At 47.4% G+C, this 18763-nt stretch overlaps 1 protein-coding gene across 2 annotated transcripts in view; it reads left to right on the forward strand.

Annotated features, from left to right (window-relative positions):
• The window catches only part of LOC110503785 (schwannomin-interacting protein 1), a 337443-nt gene that overhangs the window by 234836 nt on the left and 83844 nt on the right, over positions 1–18763 (forward strand). Inside the window, exon 1 of one of the 2 annotated variants that reach the window (XM_036961846.1) lies at positions 14100–14147. The exons of the other annotated variant lie outside the window; for it this stretch is intronic. Within the exon in view, the coding sequence (XP_036817741.1) occupies positions 14103–14147 (45 nt within the window). The 5' untranslated portion in view covers positions 14100–14102. Of the gene's footprint in view, positions 1–14099; positions 14148–18763 lie in introns of those variants that run through there. 2 annotated transcript variants of the gene reach the window in all.

Raw genomic sequence — 18763 nt, forward strand, 5'->3', positions numbered from 1 at the left:
TCTCGGCCCTCTGCTCCTCTGACGTTGACATTTGAAACAGTGTTTAAGTATTTCTGCTGGGCCATAGACGAGGCTGGCACTGTAGCCCATATCTCAACCCTCAGCCCTCTCAGCCCTCTCAGCCCATATCTCACCCCTCAGCCCTCTCAGCCCATATCTCACCCCTCAGCCCTCTCAGCCCTCTCAGCCCATATCTCACCCCTCAGCCCATATCTCACCCCTCAGCCCATATCTCACCCCTCAGCCCATATCTCACCCCTCAGCCCATATCTCACCCCTCAGCCCATATCTCACCCCTCAGCCCATATCTCACCCCTCAGCCCTCTCAGCCCATATCTCACCCCTCAGCCCTCTCAGCCCATACCTCACCCCTCAGCCCTCTCAGCCCTCTCAGCCCATATCTCACCCCTCAGCCCATATCTCACCCCTCAGCCCATATCTCACCCCTCAGCCCATATCTCAACCCTCAGCCCTCTCAGCCCTCTCAGCCCATATCGCACCCCTCAGCCCTCTCAGCCCATATCTCACCCCTCAGCCCTCTCAGCCCTCTCAGCCCATATCTCACCCCTCAGCCCATATCTCACCCCTCAGCCCATATCTCACCCCTCAGCCCATATCTCACCCCTCAGCCCATATCTCACCCCTCAGCCCTCTCAGCCCTCTCAGCCCATATCTCACCCCTCAGCCCTCTCAGCCCATATCTCACCCCTCAGCCCTCTCAGCCCTCTCAGCCCATATCTCACCCCTCAGCCCATATCTCACCCCTCAGCCCATATCTCAGCCCTCAGCCCATATCTCACCCCTCAGCCCATATCTCGCCCCTCAGCCCATATCTCACCCCTCAGCCCATATCTCACCCCTCAGCCCATATCTCACCCCTCTCAGCCCATATCTCACCCCTCAGCCCTCTCAGCCCTCTCAGCCCTCTCAGCCCATATCTCACCCCTCAGCCCTCTCGGCCCTCTCAGCCCTCTCTGCCCTCTCAGCCCATATCTCACCCCTCAGCCCTCTCAGCCCCCTCAGCCCTCTCGGCCCTCTCAGCCCTCTCGGCCCTCTCAGCCCTCTCGGCCCTCTGCTCCTCTGACGTTGACATTTGAAACAGTGTTTAAGTATTTCTGCTGGGCCATAGACGAGGCTGGCGCTGTAGCCCATATCTCACCCCTCAGCCCTCTCAGCCCTCTCAGCCCTCTCAGCCCATATCTCACCCCTCAGCCCTCTCGGCCCTCTCAGCCCTCTCGGCCCTCTCAGCCCATATCTCACCCCTCAGCCCTCTCAGCCCCCTCAGCCCTCTCGGCCCTCTCAGCCCTCTCGGCCCTCTCAGCCCTCTCGGCCCTCTGCTCCTCTGACGTTGACATTTGAAACAGTGTTTAAGTATTTCTGCTGGGCCATAGACGAGGCTGGCGCTGTTTGGTGTGTGGTTGTTGTTTTGGGTGAAGGCACAGGGCTGTGTATGTCTCTATGTCCCTGGATGTCTCTGTGTGACTGTGTGTACCCCTTTATGTCTGTGTATGTAGCACTGCAGGATTATCCCCTGGTTAAGACCCTGTGTCTGACTGAACAGGCCTGTCTGCCGCCTGCAGATTACCCAGCAGCACGGAGAACAAAACACACGCTCTGGGAAGAGGTAGGCCAGAACACCAGACAGAAGAAAGAGGGGAGAAGGATGGGTGGAATGAGAGGAGAAAGTGGGGAGATGAAGGGAATAATAGAAGTGAGGGGTTAGATGAGGTAAATGGTGTAACGAGAACAAGGGAAATTAATGATATGGTGAAGTAGAGGGGGACTAAATGTTAGAGATGAGGAAATAAAGAGGAGAACAGAGGAGCTGAAGTGAAAGAGGGATGGATGAAAGGGTAGAAGGTCAGAGATTGGGGAGAGTTATCTATGAGACACCAGAGTCAGGGTGGTTGAGCTGTGACTGCTACAGAGAGAGACAGCTTTCACCAGACAGTCAATTCTGCCTCCATTCCCTTAATAGTACCATGAACAATTGTCAAATTAAACCCCACTAACACACCACTATCTCTCTGCTACATACTCACTCACCCTCCCACCAAAACACCGCCTATAATATGACTGTGGCCACATGCCCATCAATAACATGTACACACACACACACACTCTTACAAGCACAAACACACATGTACCCTTACTATATGCTCCCTTATGTTTGTGGTAGACTGTTGGCCTAGTGCGTGTACACACACACACACACACACACACACGCACACACACACGCACACACACGCACACACACACACACATGCACACACACACACACACACACACACACACATCCATCCATCCATCCAACAGTAGCATGACACACCCTCCCTGGTGCATCCCTGTTCTTACTCGTGGCCAGCAGGTGTCACATCAGAGGTGACTTGGCACATACAGTGCTGTTGGCAGCAGTCCAGCCTGTCACCTCCACCACATACACACACACACACACACACACACACACACACACACACACACACACACACAGCTGCTCTCCTGCCTCACTTTCTCTGACAGCCTGGCTCCTCCTTCCTTCCCGCACCCATACACACACATACACACCTATACACACACTCATACACACCTATACACACACTCATACACACCTATACACACACATACACACCTATACACACACACACACACATACACACCTATACACATACACACCTATACACACACACATACACACCTATACACACACACACATACATACACACCTATACACACACACACACACACACATGCACACCTATACACACACGTACACACCTAAACACGTACATACACACCGATACACACATGCACCCTGGTAATTTAACAGCAGATATACTTGTCCCTCTCTGGCCTCCCATTATGGGTGAAAGAGAGGTATTGGGGGTAGCCGGCTGCCAAGTTAAGGGTACATAGTTTGCCACGAGTGTTAGAAGAGAAGAGAGCTAGTTCCCTTTCCATCTCTCTCTCTCTCCACATTGGATCTGTGCCTAGACGACACTGCGTTAATCCATGCCTTTAATTTGCTCTAATCAGAACAGTGACATCCCCTCTTTATTCCTGTGTCCTGGAGAGTGTGTGTGTGGGCGAGCGCAGGCGTGTGTTTGTGGTTGGTGTTTGCGTGCCTGCGTGGTCTGTGTGTGTGCCTATGTCTGTCTGTCTGTCCCAGTGTCCGTGTTTTGGGTGTACACACAGAGACACAGACACACTGGGTGTCGGATCCCTATAGGGTCTCACCCACTGGGAAGAAGTAGGTAAGTGGGCCTGTCCATTAGTGTTAAGATGTTTAGAGAACAGAGGGAGGGGTGTCAGGGGAGGGTACTGTCATGACGTTGCCCTCTTTGGGTACAGCAAGCCCGTCCCCCTCTCTCTGTCTCCTACACTCAGGCTGCTGCGACCTCAGGTCGTAAATTCCTGGAGGAGATTATCTCCTCATGGCCACAGTATAGAGCGAGAGTGAAGTTTTCATAGAGAGAACAAAGGAATTTCTTCCATCTCACAGAACTTGAGGTCCAAACAACATTTATGTTCTGGAGAAGGTATAAAAGATCGGTGAAGAATCCAGCTACAAACTGGTCCGTTTAGTACAATTTTGTGAAACTCATGAGAGACAATACGGCCACATTACCATAACGCTGTTTATACAGTATAATAGCCTCAGTTATGAGGCTTGCATCTAATTGCTGTATAAGATGAATGAGAAAAGATTCAACTATTTGTGAAATGATGGCATGCTATGTAATGATGTAATGTGAGAGAATTGTATTTCTGTGTAACGTTTCACTTAAGTCACTGGCACTCCCCCATGAACACAGTCAGGACTTGGCATCATGAGACAGCCTTTTTCTGCTCTTCAGAATAAAACCCCCACCGTAAGAACTTCTCAACAGACCATGTTTCTCTCACTTACGAGAGGACAAAGATTGCAGACCAGCTTACCTCGATAAATAGAGGGCCAAGGTTTGAGACCAGACTGCTGAATCTTTTAACCATACCACGTGGTTAAACTCTTAGACTATCAATACCGACAGAATAAGAACAAGTCTTTGATATTAATTACTAGTCTGCAGCTAGGAATTCGGTATCATTGAACGCGAAGACCGACAACCGACGAAACTTCTATCTATAACGAAATGAATGAATGTCACTCTGAACTATCCATTCTAACCACGACAGAGTGAGAGAGAGGACAAACTCTCCAACAGAAACAAACTTTTCAACAGAGATCCCGGCGACACACTGAGCGTAAATATATATATTGATTGCAATTATTGCAGAATGAGTGAGCGTTCATGTGCAAAGGATTAGCATTTCAATTGTTATAATTATCAACTGTGTGTTGTCTTATCTCAGTTGACCCCCACTTCTCTTTTTGTACACCAAGCCGCGATACCAGTTTATCCCTCTAGGGAAACTCCGTTATCATTTGCTTGTAACTATCTACTGTTTGTTTATGCATTTCTGTGAATTACTTAGTTTGTAAATAAATGATTTAAGACAATTGATGTCAGGATGACTCATAGTGAAGACGGGGTTCGTGCAGATAACCAACAATTTACGACGTTTGGAATGAGACTAACGTGAGGTAAAATAAAGAATAAGTCATTAATCAGAAGACTATTGATCAGATATTAAAATATCTGAAAAGTTATATTAGGAAAATTATAACTTTGTAATCTGAATATTTTCCTTGGTGCCCCGACTTCCTAGTTAATTACATTTGCCTGATTAGTTAATCACGAAATGCTAATTACAGAGAATCTTTGATTAAAAAAACTAAAAGTCTTCAGTTAATGATAGTAACGACACAACAGTACTGAGAAGTTAACCAGGAGAGCATGAAGAGGAAATCCTGCTGACTGAAGGACTGGCAAGGAAAGGAAGAGAGGGGGTTGGGGCTGAGGGAGAGAGGGGGGTGGGTCTGAGGGAGAGAGGGGGGTGGGGCTGAGGGAGAGAGGGGGGTGGGGCTGAGGGAGAGAGGGGGGTGGGGCTGAGGGAGAGAGGGGTGTGGGGCTGAGGAAGAGAGGGGGGTGGGGCTGAGGGAGAGAGGGGAGTGGGGCTGAGGGAGAGAGGGGGTGGGGCTGAGGGAGAGAGGGGGGTGGGGCTGAGGGAGAGAGGGGGGTGGGGCTGAGGAAGAGAGGGGGGTGGGGCTGAGGGAGAGAGGGGGGTGGGGCTGAGGGAGAGAGGGGGGTGGGGCTGAGGAAGAGAGGGGGGTGGGGCTGAGGGAGAGAGGGGGGTGGGGCTGAGGGAGAGAGGGGGGTGGGGCTGAGGGAGAGAGGGGGGTGGGGCTGAGGGAGAGAGGGGGCAGACCCATCTTGGGTTGCAGGTTTAGATCAGGTGGGGTCTACTGAGTTCTGTCTGAGTTGGGGAGCCTGGTCGACGCTGAGAGGAAGTAGACCATGGGACAACCGCTGCGTGAAACCATGGTGACCGCCAGGAACAAGCTAGGGCAATCGCCAGGGTGATTACCCGTAACAACTGTAGTCGTGCTAGGGCCGGTTAGTCCATCATGAGCTGTTATGCTTAATGATCACATGTTAAGTCATGGTACTGATTCTGGATCAGTATGCTCTTAATAATCTTAATAATGGGGTTGTTACTACGCTGAATACCTGGGATACGACTGCAGAGGAAATGTAGTGGTTAGATCTGTCTCTCTTTTTCTCCCTCCCTCTCTCTCGCTTTCTTTCTTTCTTCATCTCTCTCTCTCCCTCCCTCTTTCTCTGTCTTGATGGACACATATTTTCGTCAGCGTTCCCTCTCTAACACTATACCTGTGATGGTCCTCGCTCTTCTTTCTCCACTCCTGAATCTCTTGTTAGTTTTTTGTTTGAAGGGCCAGGTCTGTAGGTCTGTAGGTCTGCAGGTCTGTAGGTCTGCAGGTCTGTAGGTCTGCAGGTCTGTAGGTCTGCAGGTCTGTAGGTCTGCAGGTCTGTAGGTCTGTAGGTCTGTAGGTCTGCAGGTCTGTAGGTCTGCAGGTCTGTAGGTCTGCAGGTCTGTAGGTCTGTAGTTGTTCTTTGTCTCTGACATTGCTACTACTTCTACTGGCGGACACACACACACACACACACACACTGTACACACACACACATACTGTACACACACACACACACACACTGTACACACACAAACACACTGTACACACACACACACACACACACACAAACACACACACACATATACTGTACACACACACACACACACACACACATACTATACACATACTATACACACACACATCCCTACTGTAACACACACACACACACACACACACACACACACACACACACACACACACACACACATACTGTACACACACACACATACTATACACATACTGTACACACACACATCCCTACTGTACACACACACACACACACATACTGTACACACACACACACACATACTGTACAGACACACATCCCTACTGTACACACACACACACACACACATACTGTACACACACACACACACACATACTATACACACACACATCCCTACTCTACACACACACACACACACACACACACACACACACACACACACACACACACACACACAACACACACACACACATAACTCATTCACAGACCTATTGTCCAAATCTCTGCAATTTAACAGCAGGAAATAACAGTGTCAGAGGAGAGTGAGGCTTTGAGTTGTGGAGATACTGTATGGAGTATGGATGAAGAATGTACCTGTTAGCTGTGTAGTGGAGCTGGAGAAGTAAAGAGACATGGTGAGAGAGAGAGAGATTTCTTCTCTGGTGTTGATGGTGAATACCAATGATCTTTGGTCCAGATCAAAGTACAGGCTTCTCTCCTCTCCCCCTCTTCCATCCCCACTCATTCCATCCTCTCATCTCCCCGCTCCTCTCCTCCTCATCTCTCACCCCCCCTTCTTCCTCTCCCATTTATTCTTCTCTTCCTCCTCCTCTCTCCTCTGTTCTTCAGTTCTTGGCCTGGGTGAGGGATGGTGTACATGGCCCAGCTATCTCCAAATAGCCCATAAATCAATGGGCTTGGCACGGCCTGGAGAGTGAGGTCCAGACAGGGCAGAACTATTAACACAGGGGCACTACTCTCCCTCTCCCCTGCCTTTTCTCCCTCTCCTCCTCTCCTCCTATGCTTGTTTTTTCTCCCTCTCTTACTTCTTTTTGGTCCTCTCTCACTCCTGTCTGTGTCAGGGCAGGGCTATTACCACAGGGGGTGCACCTTGCATCTCTTCTCTCACTCCCCTACTTCACCTTTTCTCTTTTATTTTATCACCCTCCCTTACACCTGTCCTCTCTCCTCCCTCACTCCTTCCCTATCTTCCCCTGGAGACCTCCACATACAGCTTTTGATTGAACAGTCTTATGTCACTCTCATTCCTTATCAGAGACAGGCAGACCCACTGGGCCATACACACACCTGTCTGCCCAGGGGACTCTGAGCACTGAAATTCCAAGGATAGTTTTCCCATTAGTTCCATAGGAGAGGGATTGGAATAGAACCGAGAAATAGCTGTGGTCTGTACAGCACGGAATTTCAAATGAACCCTAAATTGCTCCCAAGAAACAACCTCATAATGATTGACAGCTAAGTCTTGTTTATACTGGATCCCCAATTCTAAACCACACAAAAGCATGGCTGGCGTTGGCGAGGCAAACAAACGTGTTTATGCTCGCCGGCTATTGAAAAAGCAGCAGTCAAGTGAAAACATTCTGTCACCATGATGCATGGTTTTCATTTATCCCTTCACTGAATGGCATTGTACTCACGTAGTGCTATTTATTGGTCCTAAATGCTTTTCTATACGAGGAGAGTATTTTCAGGTTACAATGCTAAAGCAGGTTTTCTCCCCTCTGTTAATCCGTGTGTGGGTGGGGAACGGGGAGTCATAACGCCATGCTGTTATTGAGCTGTAATCCCTCTCTCTCTCTCTCCCTCCATTTCCCCTATTAAAAAAAGATAGAAGGGATGAGGGAATTCACCTCCCTGGAACGGGTCATTTTTAGGATAAGGATCCAGCATTACACACATTAAAGGGGCTATAAAATGGAAGGAGAAAATGAAAAGTGTAAAGAAGAGGGAGAGGAGGGAAACAGAGGAGGGAGTACAGGGAGAGAGGCTGTGAAAGGAGGAGAGGAGGAGACAGAGGAGGGAGTACAGGGAGAGAGGCTGTGAAAGGAGGAGAGGAGGAGACAGATGAGGGAGTACATGGAGAGAGGGAGTGAAAGGAGGAGAAGAGGAGACGATGAGGGACTACAGGGAGAGAGGGAGTGAAAGGAGGAGAAGAGGAGACAGAGGAGGGAGTACAGGGAGAGAGGGAGTGAAAGGAGGATAAGAGGAGACAGAGGAGGGAGTACAGGGAGAGAGGGAGTGAAAGGAGGAGAGGAGGAGACAGAGGAGGGAGTACAGGGAGAGAGGCTGTGAAAGGAGGAGAGGAGGAGACAGATGAGGGAGTACAGGGAGAGAGGGAGTGAAAGGAGGAGAAGAGGAGACGATGAGGGACTACAGGGAGAGAGGGAGTGAAAGGAGGAGAAGAGGAGACAGAGGAGGGAGTACAGGGAGAGAGGGAGTGAAAGGAGGATAAGAGGAGACAGAGGAGGGAGTACAGGGAGAGAGGGAGTGAAAGGAGGAGAGGAGGAGACAGATGAGGGAGTACAGGGAGAGAGGGAGTGAAAGGAGGAGAAGAGGAGACAGAGGAGGGAGTACAAGGAGAGAGGGAGTGAAAGGAGAGGAGGAGACAGATGAGTGAGTACAGGGAGAGAGGGAGTGAAAGGAGGAGAAGAGGAGACAGAGGAGGGAGTACAGGGAGAGAGGGAGTGAAAGGAGGAGAAGAGGAGACAGATGAGGGAGTACGGAGAGAGAGGGAGTGAAAGGAGGAGAAGAGGAGACAGATGCTCCTCTTGGCAGCTGCAGATAGATGGGCCATTACAACCATTTAAATATGTACACATCATATGCACATCAAAGTTATTTAAATATGTACGTATTATCTGCAAATCAGAGGGTGCTTCTGACACAGCAGCCAGCCATTCTGCCCACACACACACACACACACACACTGCATTATGCGCAATCATGACAGTCTGATTGTAAAAAGGTAAAGAAATGATGCATATAATTGTATTTCCCAGGGGTGTCTTGTCCTACAGGGGCCCAGAGGCATATACTGTAGCTCTCTGAGTGTGTGTACATGCCTAAGTAAGTAAGTAAGTACATGTGTGTGTACTCTCTTCGGTGGCTCGAGGATGAATGATGGGTCAGGCGGTGTTTTGGCCACCTCTCTCAGTGTGTCCTGCATCTGTCAGGCGGCGTCTTGGCCACCTCACCCTCCGTCTCCTGTTAGGGGTCATCTCCCCCAGGGGATGGAATGATTGATCTGTGAGGCAGTTTGTTGGCCACCTCTCAGGTTCTCATACCTAAGGAGTCCTCTTTCTGGTGGTGGTAGATGACTGATCTCTCAGGCATTACTGTGGCCACATCTGTGTTCTTCCCGTTGCCGTCTTCTGTTCTAATTGGAACAGCAGGGTCGCTAAGCATACATCCTCTGTCAGCATATGGTCCCTCTCTCCTTTTCTGTCTCTCTCTCTCTGTCTGTCTCTCTCTCTGTCTCTCTCTCTATGTCTCTGTCAATTCAATTCAATTCAAGGGCTTTATTGGCATGGGAAACATGTGTTAACATTGCCAAAGCAAGTGAGGTAGACAACATACAAAGTGAATATATAAAGTGAAAAACAACAAAAATTAACAGTAAACATTACACATACAGAGGTTTCAAAACAGTAAAGACATTACAAATGTCATATTATATATATATATACAGTGTTTTAACAATGTACAAATGGTTAAAGGACACAAGATAAAATAAATAAGCATAAATATGGGTTGTATTTACAATGGTGTTTGTTCTTCACTGGTTGCACTTTTCTCGTGGCAACAGGTCACAAATCTTGCTGCTGTGATGGCACACTATGGAATTTCACCCAGTAGGTATGGGAGTTTATCAAAATTGGATTTGTTTTCGAATTCTTTGTGGATCTGTGTAATCTGAGGAAAATATGTCTCTCTAATATGGTCATACATTGGGCAGGAGGTTAGGAAGTGCAGCTCAGTTTCCACCTCATTTTGTGGGCAGTGAGCACATAGCCTGTCTTCTCTTGAGAGCCATGTCTGCCTACGGCGGCCTTTCTCAATAGCAAGGCTATGCTCACTGAGTCTGTACATAGTCAAAGCTTTCCTTAATTTTGGGTCAGTCACAGTGGTCAGGTATTCTGCCGCTGTGTACTCTCTGTGTAGGGCCAAATAGCATTCTAGTTTGCTCTGTTTTTTTGTTAATTCTTTCCAATGTGTTAAGTAATTATCTTTTTGTTTTCTCATGATTTGGTTGGGTCTAATTGTACTGTTGTCCTGGGGCTCTGTAGGGTGTGTTTGTGTTTGTGAACAGAGCCCCAGGACCAGCTTGCTTAGGGGACTCTTCTCCAGGTTCATCTCTCTGTAGTTGATGGCTTTGTTTATGGAAGGTTTGTGAATCGCTTCCTTTTAGGCGGTTGTAGAATTTAACGGCTCTTTTCTGGATTTTGATAATTAGTGGGTATCGGCCTAATTCTGCTCTGCATGCATTATTTGGTGTTCTACGTTGTACACGGAGGATATTTTTGCAGAATTCTGCGTGCAGAGTCTCAATTTGGTGTTTGTCCCATTTTGTGAAATCTTGGTTGGTGAGCGGACCCCAGACCTCACAACCATAAAGGGCAATGGGCTCTATGACTGATTCAAGTATTTTTAGCCAAATCCTAATTGGTATGTTGAAATGTATGTTTCTTTTGATGGCATAGAATGCCCTTCTTGCCTTGTCTCTCAGATCGTTCACAGCTTTGTGGAAGTTACCTGTGGCGCTGATGTTTAGGCCAAGGTATGTATAGTTTTTTGTGTGCTCTAGGGCAACAGTGTCTAGATGGAATTTGTATTTGTGGTCCTGGTGACTGGACCTTTTTTGGAACACCATTATTTTGGTCTTACTGAGATTTGACAGAATCTGACAGAATCTGTGCATAAGATCTAGGTGCTGCTGTAGGCCCTCCTTGGTTGGTGACAGAAGCACCAGATCATCAGCAAACAGCAGACATTTGACTTCGGATTCTAGCAGGGGGAGGCCGGGTGCTGCAGACTTTTCTAGTGCCCGCGCCAATTCGTTGATATATATGTTGAAGAGGGTGGGGCTTAAGCTGCATCCCTGTCTAACCCCACGACCCTGTGTGAAGAAATGTGTGTGTTTTTTGCCAATTTTAACCGCACACTTGTTGTTTGTGTACATGGATTTTATAATGTCGTATCTCTCTCTCTCTCTCTCTCTCTCTCTCTCTCTCTCTCTCTCTCTCGCTCTCTCTGTCTCTGTCTCTCTGTCTCTCTCCTCCTCCTACACCCCCTCCTCCTCCTCCTCCTAAACCCCCTCCTACACCCCTCCTCCTCCTCCTACACCCCCTCCTCCTCCTCCAACACCCCCTCCTCCTCCTCCTACACCCCCTCCTCCTCCTCCTACTCCTCCCCCTCCTCCTCATCTTCCTCCTCCTCCTACACCCCCTCCTCCTCTTCCTCCTACACCCCCCCCTCCTCCTCCTCCCACACCTACTCCTCCCCCTCCTCATCTCCCCCATCTTCCTCCTCCCCTTCCTCCTACACCCCCTCCTCCTCCTCCTACATCTCCTCCTCCTCCTCCCACACCCCCTCCTCCTCCTCCTACACCCCCTCCTCCTCCTACACCTCCTCCTCCTCCTCCTACACCCCTCCTCCTCCTCCTACTCCTACACCCCCTCCTCCTCCTCCTCCTCCTCGCCCTCCTCATCCTCCCCCTCGTCCTCCTACTCATCCTCCTCCTACACCCCCTTCTCCTCCTCTCCCTCCTCCTCCTCCTAATCCTACTCCTCCTCCTCCTACTCATTCTTCTCTTCCTGTTCTGAGGTTGAGGCCGAACCACATGCCCCAGCCCACTTCACCAACTATGCTCTCTGCTGGAATGTGACCTCACCCCACTGTACCTCACACACACACTGGGCAAAGCTGAGATAGGAGTGATGATGACCTAGCACTAAGACCAACAGGATCATCAAATAACATAACACACAATAACAAACAATGCTTCATGTTTTCTTCATGCCACATTACTCCGGAGAACAACAGTAATGAATGTAGAGAAAATAATTTCTCTTTCTACATTATTTGTCTGATGTTTAAGTGATCTGAGGAGGTTGGAGAGAACTGCTTTCCGTATCTCAGCTCCCAGGCAGATTGAATTCCCGTCTCATTAGTTCATATTTTCCACTCTTTTGTTTCTCTTGTATTGAAATGTGGCATCGAAGCACTCTGCATGTCTGTGTGTGAATGCAAAAACTGGCAAAGTTTGCGGCGGATGCCAAACCTGCCTGCTAAGCCAAGCGGGCGCCTCAGGCATGCCAATCCACCGTGAGTAGATACACCGTGAGACGGCCTGATGTGTCAGACACTCCCCAATTATTCACTAATACAGCACAGAGAAGGAGGGATGGTAGAGATAGCAGAGAGAGGGATGAGTGGAGAAGTGTGGGGCAGAGAGTGTGACAGGAACAGGGAGAGTAGATAAGAGGGAGTGGAGGAGAGAGAAAGTGGAGAGCTGGGATGAGTATAAATAAGGGAATGAGAAACATCTTGAGCTGCACTGAAGCTGCTATATCTCTTGAATTTAAAAGATAAACATACAGACATCAGTATAGTGGAGGAGAACCAGCCAGGTCATTCTAACTAGATTATCACTTAACATTCTCCTCTCTGTCTCCAGCCCAGTCCGTTTCTTCCCCCAGTGGAGAAACAGTGGTAATATCAGCCTTTGCACCTGGACTGTTACACCTGCGGTCTTCACTCTTTGTTGGCAGGGCTGCTATTAGGTTACATTAGAGTATTGAGTTGTGCATTAAACAACATGTACAGCATCCCATCTCTCTTCTACTTGTCATAGAGTTGTCTTTATTGGTGGAACACATAGCAGTGAGATGGACAGAAAGTCCTGGAGTCTGGGTTAGTCGGCAGAACAGAGTAGAACGTACTGCATTGTCTCTGACACACACACACACTCCCCTTATGAATGTGAACAATGTTAACTCCTACTCTGTGGTCCTATCACTAGCTGAGAATTGCAAGCCTCTGTTAGACTTAAAACTGTCTCTGCCTCTCTCCCTCAGTAATTGATTCCCTCTCCCTCTCTCTCTCTCTCTCACACACACACACACACACACACGCACAAGTACACGTACACACTCATGTTCGTACACTCACACCCTCTGATCTGATTCTGTCACTGGAGCAAAGTTGGAAAGTGGAGTTTGAAACATAGATTTTCCAGTAAATTGGTCTTCAGGTTCTTATGGGCTCAAGTGCCTTAGAATAGGATCTAGAGTATTTCAGACACCTATCACAACTCTAGAAATGTCAAGTTATACTTAGAAGACCTGCGTAGGCTACAGTACTGGACTGTAGTTCTCTGGCCAGATTATCCAAATATTCTATCAAATTGAACTATATTAGGTAGAGATTTGATTTCAGAGGGAGAAGTTAGACACACGCAAAGCTCTGTTGTGGTAGTCAGGTCTGCTTTACTCATTCAGTAACTGTAGAATGGAGAGACTGTAAGGTTGCCTGTAATGTCGAACACACAGTAACAGGATCTATGAACCTGCTGTAGCATTCCAGCCAAGCCACTTTATAACATTGTGTGCGTGTTTCGTGTGTGCGTGAGTGTGTGTGTGTGCATTGCTGCGTCTGTGGGTGTTTGGAAGAGAGTCTGACACAACATTGCTCAAGCTCAAATTACCCAGCAGCTGCCATCCCAAGTCACCCTGCTGTCAAAACATACCCCTGACTGGGGACATCTCAAACACACACAGACACACACACACACTCCTCGAAATCCCTTCTTCTCTTACACACACACACTAGCCTCTCTGAGGTATCCTTCGGACAGCGGCCCCTGCCCACGGCGGTTTTAGGGAAATTAATGAGCACTTATTATTCTGCATCACCTTCCTGTGTGCTGCGGCCCCAGGGAAGACCAGATTAACACACAGAGATGGAGATCGCTCAATCACCATGGTTACGCAGATGGGCCCCAGAGAGAGGCTGGCCAACGCCAAGGTTGGACGAGAGACGCGCACACACACACGCACAAACAAACACACACTCTTTCTCGTTTGGTAATGTCTGCTTGAGTGGGTTTGTCGTTCCACTTTTTCTGTCTTGTGTTATTCGTGAAGGTGATTTCAACAAGTGGAGAGCTGGGACAGTATGTGTGTGTGTGTGTGTGTGTGTGGGGGGGGGGGGGGGGGGTGTATGTGAGGGTCGCTCCTTCAAAAGACAGCCCGTTTGCTACCGCTAACCTGCCACCATTCTGTATATCTATCTGTACCTTTATGACACATACCATCTGGACTACAACAGCACTGCAGATAGAAAGCCCCTCTCTCCTCTACAAAATTTCATCAGGGAATACAAAACAGCAATAGTCTTTTTTTTTAAGCGTTTCCTGAACTAACACTCAAACTTGACTTTCCCCCCTACAAGATCTGACTTTTCCCCCCTACTAGATCTGACTTTACCCCCCTACTAGATCTGACTTTCCCCCCCTACTAGATCTGACTTTCCCCCCCTACTAGATCTGACTTTCCCCCCCTACTAGATCTGACTTTCCCCGCCTACTAGATCTGACTTTCCCCCCCTACTAGATCTGACTTTCCCCCCCTACTAGATCTGACTTTCCCCCCCTACTAGATCTGACTTTGCTGAAAGCTACTTTGAGGAAAATGCACTTACTATGACTGTGATATGTGGTTGTCCCACCTAGCTATCTTAAGATGAATGCACTAAGTCACTCTGGAGAATCTGCTAAAGGACTGAAATGTAAATTAATAGAGATATCACGAAAGTGAAATATTCCCCAACTATATAGAATGGACTGTATATGGTTCATATCTGCGGAGACAGACCAGGAATATATAATTTTGAAGACTTTGTGTGTGAGCGAGAGAGACAGAGTGGGAGAGAGAGAGAGAGAGAGAGAGAGAGAGAGTGTGTGTGTGTGTGTGTGTGTGTGTGTGTGTGTGTGTGTGTGTGTGTGTGTGTGTGTGTGTGTGTGTGTGTGTGTGTGTGTGTGTGTGTGTGTGTGTGTGTACGTGTGTGGTATTACTTTGCTATCTCGTTCTCTCACCTCTGTTACACCCACAGGGCTCGCTCTCTCTCTCTGCGTCCGTTGTGTCTCAGGGGCATGCGTTGTCATCCTTCCCCTCTCTCAGGGATCGCCAGCCTGACAACCGTGTAACTTGTCCTCCCTGGGGGGCTCGGGGCTTGGCTACTCTAGCACCCTCACAGGGTCACAATTCATCAACTTTCTCAATAGTTGTCCATTTCTTACATACAGACTTGCTCACAGACCTACAGACAGACAAAGATGGTCTCTCTGCTGTAACAGTGAGAGGGCAGTGCTGGTTGCCATGAGGGGTGATATAGTGAGAGGGGCAGTGAGGTGGGGGTACACAGGGCGGGGTCTGCATTAACGGTGACACCAGATGAGACCCCTGTGGTGGTTGAGGAGACAGTGCTACTTTAGACCTGGCTATAGATGTTGCTATTCTTAGCAGTGAAGATCCTCACCACTCTACAAACACTGTAACACTATCCATACTGTGTACCGGGGGAGAGAGGAGGGGAAACAAGGAAGAATGGAGGTAAACGAAAGGAACAGAGAGTGATAAACAATAAAAATAAGATCATATGAATGGCTTAGTACAGTAGTGTATTCCTGTTATTCCTACTATCTGTGTGTTACTAGTTGAATCCACTGGCCCACACGTCAGATTGCTCGTTCACTACAGGGCTGTGAGGGGGTGGCGTCTGTGTACAGATGTTGGATCTTAATTTGATCACTCTTTTGTTGCCGAGAATTGTCCTGCTTAGCAGGAAATACAACCACATTTCCTGTTGCTGCAGAATTATTTTCATGCTGTAGCAAACTGGCTCAAATTAAGATCCGACAGCTGTATGTGTATGTGTGTAATCTGTTGCACACCAAATGGCTCTCCCTATATTGGAATGGAGGACAGACAAAACCAGTCAAGTGCAAAACTAATCCACCAATCCATTTGTCTGAGTGCGACTGATGCGGTCTGTGGCCGGCGAGGGAGGTATAATTGCTCTCAGTGTTATTAGGATTAACATAGTTATTGTTCCTCATAGAGGCTGTGAAGGCTTTCATAACCCATAATATAGTGGTGTGTTCTCTCTCTCTATCTAGGATGTTTTAGATTGCACAGACACAGCAATAATTAAATGAAAAACAGTGTGTGTGTGTGTGTGTGTGTGTGCACGCGTGCGTGCGTGCGTGTGTTTGTCCAACGTCAGTAGCCTAACTGATTTTTATTAGCGGTAAGCTGCTGTTTGTGTTCTTCTGTGGATGCACAGATAATGCACAGTATGTCTTGGTCAGCAGCCTTTCTGTCTGAGCATATTATGAGCCTGCTGTTGTGGGTGATTGTGTATGAGGGGGTAGTAGAGGAAGGTTGAGGAGTGAGGAGGAACTGAGGCAGGTCTTAATTACACAGGGTTAGGGTCAGGCATTAGCATAGAGGTGATACCAGACAGCATTACATTAGCATGGGTTTTACTATCATTATACTCAGGCAGTATGAGAGACGTACTTGAGATGATGGAAGTCTAGGGCTCTCTATATGTGGTTTATAGGCTATACTGTGTTTTAGTGAGGTTTAACTGCTACCTTCCCCTCCCTCCTCCTCAAACCAAAAGGACTGTGTCGTTAAAATGTTAATGAGTCTGATCAGTTTAATGTCACCAAATCCATGTTCATATATGTTCATATATATAATACAATGTTGACATGAATACAGTCAGTGTGTGTGCTAATCAAATCAAATCAAATGTATTTATAAAGCCCTTCGTACATCAGCTGATATCTCAAAGTGCTGTACAGAAACCCAGCCTAAAACCCCAAACAGCAAGCAATGCAGGTGTAGAAGCACGATGAGAAGCATTTTGGCTCTTTTTTTCTATCTTTTTTTCAAAGGGGCCTTGACATCACGCCTTCCCTCTCTCTCTCTCTCCCCTTCCTTCCCTCTCTCTTTCCCCCTCTCTCTCCCCTTCCACCTCACTCTTGCTCACCCTCACCCAAATCAAATCAAGCTTAATTTATACAGCACATTTCAGACATGGAATGCAACACAATGTGCTTCCAGAAAAAAAGGTACAAATTTAAACATTAAATAAAAACTGAAATATGTACTACACAACAAACATAAGAGGATAAAAAACAAAAGAATAACAATAAAAACTGAACTACTGAAAAGCACCCTAAGGAAAAGCAAAGGTAAAAAGGTCTGTTTTAAGATCTCTTTTAAAAATGTCCACAGTTTCGGCCCCAATCAGGTTCTCTGGCGGTCTGGGGGCATAATAACTAAAGGCTGCCTCTCCATTGTAACGGCAGATCTCCTCTTCGCCTGAAGAGGAGTAAGGATCGGACCAAGATGCAGCGTGGTAAGTGTTCATGATGATTACTTTAATAAATAAACTGAACACTATAAAATACAAAACAATAAATGTGAACATGAACGAACCAGTACCGTGTGGCGACAAACACTCACACAGAAACAAACACCCACAAACCAACAGTGAAACCCAGGCTACCTAAGTATGATTCTCAATCAGAGACAACTAATGACACCTGCCTCTGATTGAGAACCATACTAGGCCGAAACAGAACCCAAACATAGAAAAACAAACATAGACTGCCCACCCCAACTCACGCCCTGACCATACTAAATAAAGACAAAACTAAGGAAATAAAGGTCAGAACGTGACATCCATGCCTTTTGGTCCTAGGCTTTGGGATAGTTAAAAGGCCACTGCCAGAGGACCTGAGTGCACAATCGTAAATTGATTTAAAAACCAATAGAAGAATCTTACAATAAATTCTAAAACTCACAAGCAGCCAGTGCAGAGACCTTAAAACCAGTGTGATGTGTGCTCTCCGTCTGGCCTTGGTCAGTACCCGTGCTAGAGCATTCTGTTTGTTTTGCAGTTGACCAATGGCTTTCTTGGGTAGACCAGACAGGAGAGCATTACAGTAGTCAAACCTGTTTGTAATAAAATCATGGATGAGTCTCTCTGTATCAGCCTGAAAGAGAAATGGTTGCACCGTGGCAATGTTCCTCAGGTGGTAAAAAGCTATTTTAGTCCTAAATTCCTAATGTGTGATTTGAAATTAAGTTCAGAATCAAAAATAACACCCAGGTTTTTTACCTGGTGTTTTATCTTTATTGCCTGTGAATTAAAATGTGTAGCCAGATTCTCTCTCTGTGCTTTGGCCCCAACAATAAGTACCTCGGTCTTGTCTTGATTTAGCGGGAGGAAGTTGTGAGCCATCCAAGTATTTAAATCACTGATACAGTCTAATAATTTATCCATGGAGCTAAAATCATCTGGCAATGATTACTAGCTGCCTCTAATTGGGAATCATACAAAACACCAACATAGAAAAATTTAACTAGAAGACAACATAGAAATATTAAACTATTATACCCCCTAGTCACGCCCTGACCTACTACACCATAGAGAAACAAGGGCTCTCTACGGTCAGGGCGTGACAGCCAAGGGGTAACATTTTTAAACTGAACAGTACTGGACCTAAAATCTAACCTTGTGGAACGCCACGTGATATGTATTTTCTCTGAGATATGTTCACCAAG

The sequence above is a fragment of the Oncorhynchus mykiss genome, chromosome 24, assembly GCF_013265735.2.
Source record: "Oncorhynchus mykiss isolate Arlee chromosome 24, USDA_OmykA_1.1, whole genome shotgun sequence".
Classification (NCBI taxonomy): domain Eukaryota; kingdom Metazoa; phylum Chordata; class Actinopteri; order Salmoniformes; family Salmonidae; genus Oncorhynchus; species Oncorhynchus mykiss.